The following is a 2,282-nucleotide window of genomic DNA, read 5'->3' as shown; positions in this document are numbered from 1 at the left end:
GAAAAAAACATTATAGAAATATTGATATTTGATTTTATGGTATTTTATAAATAATCGTTGAGCTTGTCATTTTCGAAATAAAAATACTACTTTTTCAGTGTTTAGGTGAATTTTTCTAGTTCTTAAACCACGTAATGAATAATGAATGGTGAAATAAAGAAAACAAATATTTATTTACTTTTAAGATAAATTCATGATGGAAAATAAAAACTAACGAGTTTATCTTGTTTCGGTTAATCGTGAAAGGAAAATTTAACGTATGTATATATAAAAATGGATCTAGAATATAATAAAATATAGAATTAGAAATTTATCTTTTAGTGTATTAATTAATTTTTTGCCAGCCCTCTTTCTATTCTTCCTTATTTGTCCACATTGGATATGAAAAGTTTTATGCATACATCGAAGTTATTGTAATGCTATGCTATATATCTTCATAAAAGTGCATCCTAAAAGCATCCATATGAATCACTTGCAAACATATTGCAAGAATTAAGGATCCATCTCCTTGATGACTTGGCAAAAGCAATGAATCCCCATCAAAATCATGAGTTCCTGGTCCCATATATATCTCTTTTCCCCATCCAAAATCAAGCCCATGAATTGGTAACCTTAACCAGCTTACAACTCCCAGATTAGGGTTTCCATAGAATGGACCATCATCACCTCCTAAGGCATGGAGATCTTGAAATTTTGTCAAATCTTTCTGATTCTTCAGAAAATCAATTCCGGAAATGACATATTCATTGGTAACTTTCTCTATAGCCTCTCTTATTTTACTTGATGCAAAACTCAATGGCTTTGAAATGAGTACACCAGACTTACTCACAGCAATTACATCAAGACTAGCATTGCCAAAGTAACCATCAGGCAGGGGCGGCTGCATTCTGGACCTCGAATCAACGCAAACACCTAACGCTGTTGGCTGTTCGGGTTTATGCCCTCGAGCTTTGCAGGCGGATCGCCATACATGGCCCGTCAAGGTCTCATATCTTGTGTAGCCACGTTCTTTGTCTAAATCTTTGCCTTCATTAGCCTTCATTTTTAGTTTCTCAACTTGTTCTTTGGTCACTTTCAACATGTCAACGGTTGTTTTCTTCCTCCTTTCGTCTAGGTTATTCGATTCCCCGAGCAACAATGGGGGAAGATCAAACTCTTTATGATCAAGGAGTGGTTTTCCCACAGGAGGATCACCAGCTCGTAAGATGTTCCTGTCAAGAAATGGAAGTTTACCTAATGTTTCTCCACGGGCGATTCGAGCCCATTCAGATATGAAATGGAGAGCACTTTGACCATCAACAACAGCATGAGAAATGGTTAAGCTGAGGCTAATTCCACCACATTTGAACTTAGTCAATTGAGCAAGAAGTAATGGTAATTCATTGATTGGAAGAGAATAATCTACAACAGGAACCAAGTATTGATAAGTAGGAGAAGGAGAAAGATCACCTAAGTCTTCAATTTTGGAGTGAGATTCAGCATCAATCATAGTTACACCATTGTTATTACAATCAAGCTCAAGACGGCCATTTCCTATCCAATTTAGACGGCCTGCAAGAGGATAAAAGAGCACCAAAGCACGGCTTAATGAATCTTTAAGAGTATTGATAATGGAATGAGGTTGGGTTAGCCATATGGAAGAGGGTTTGTAGAAGTAGATAGTTGGAACATGAGTTATGGTTCCAATTTGATCCCATTCTGAAAGAGAAAGACGACCTGTTTTTGTTGGGTTAATTGGCTTCACTGTGTATGAGTTCTTGATAGTAACCTCCATTTTTGTGATATAGAATGAAAATGGGTTATGCTATATAAAGCCTATTTTCAGACTATAATATTATCAGATTGTTTGAGTTGTTATCAATTGCCGTATCAGCTGCATATTTTTTGTGAAAATTAATTTTGCATGACTTGAATATTGTTTCTTAAGAACCCTTATTTAAGGGATAGTTACAAAATTTACTAAGTGCCAAGGATCATGTACTATTGTCTACCCATTAATAATATGACAAGTGTTAAAAATAACTTAATATCTCATTAATAAAAAAAAGTTTATATACTTTATCGGTTCAAGACTCGTCAGAGCCTTCCTTCTTAAAAATGGATCTTCTCCCGATTAAAACTAAGCTTACTTGATAGATAAAACTTGAAATTTTTAACCACTCAAATCATAATTAGTCTCATTAATAAAACTTTAATTACTAGAAAGGAAAGAAATCTCATTATTTACCTAATATCTTAGCCATTTTATTCTAGGCCTCCTCCTTTTATTGCTAATTTTTTTT

General features: G+C 34.4%; 1 protein-coding gene across 1 annotated transcript; it reads right to left on the bottom strand.

Annotated features, from left to right (window-relative positions):
• Positions 1-317: 317 nt before the first annotated feature.
• On the bottom strand, positions 318-1,774 carry LOC136210913 (spermidine hydroxycinnamoyl transferase). The gene has a single exon (XM_066002378.1). It carries the CDS (start codon positions 1,772-1,774, stop codon positions 425-427), a length of 1,350 nt encoding a protein of 449 aa, XP_065858450.1. The 3' UTR covers positions 318-424.
• Positions 1,775-2,282: the final 508 nt, after the last annotated feature.

The sequence above is a fragment of the Euphorbia lathyris genome, chromosome 1 (genome assembly GCF_963576675.1).
Source record: "Euphorbia lathyris chromosome 1, ddEupLath1.1, whole genome shotgun sequence".
In the NCBI taxonomy this organism is placed as follows: Eukaryota; Viridiplantae; Streptophyta; class Magnoliopsida; order Malpighiales; family Euphorbiaceae; genus Euphorbia; species Euphorbia lathyris.
Note: the sequence above shows the minus strand (reverse complement) of the source record. Positions and strands in the feature narration are given on the sequence as shown.

Bases quoted from the DNA above. Each gene is read 5' to 3' on its own strand.
- LOC136210913 (XM_066002378.1), bottom strand. From the start codon at position 1,774: ATGGAGGTTACTATCAAGAACTCATACACAGTGAAGCCAATTAACCCA.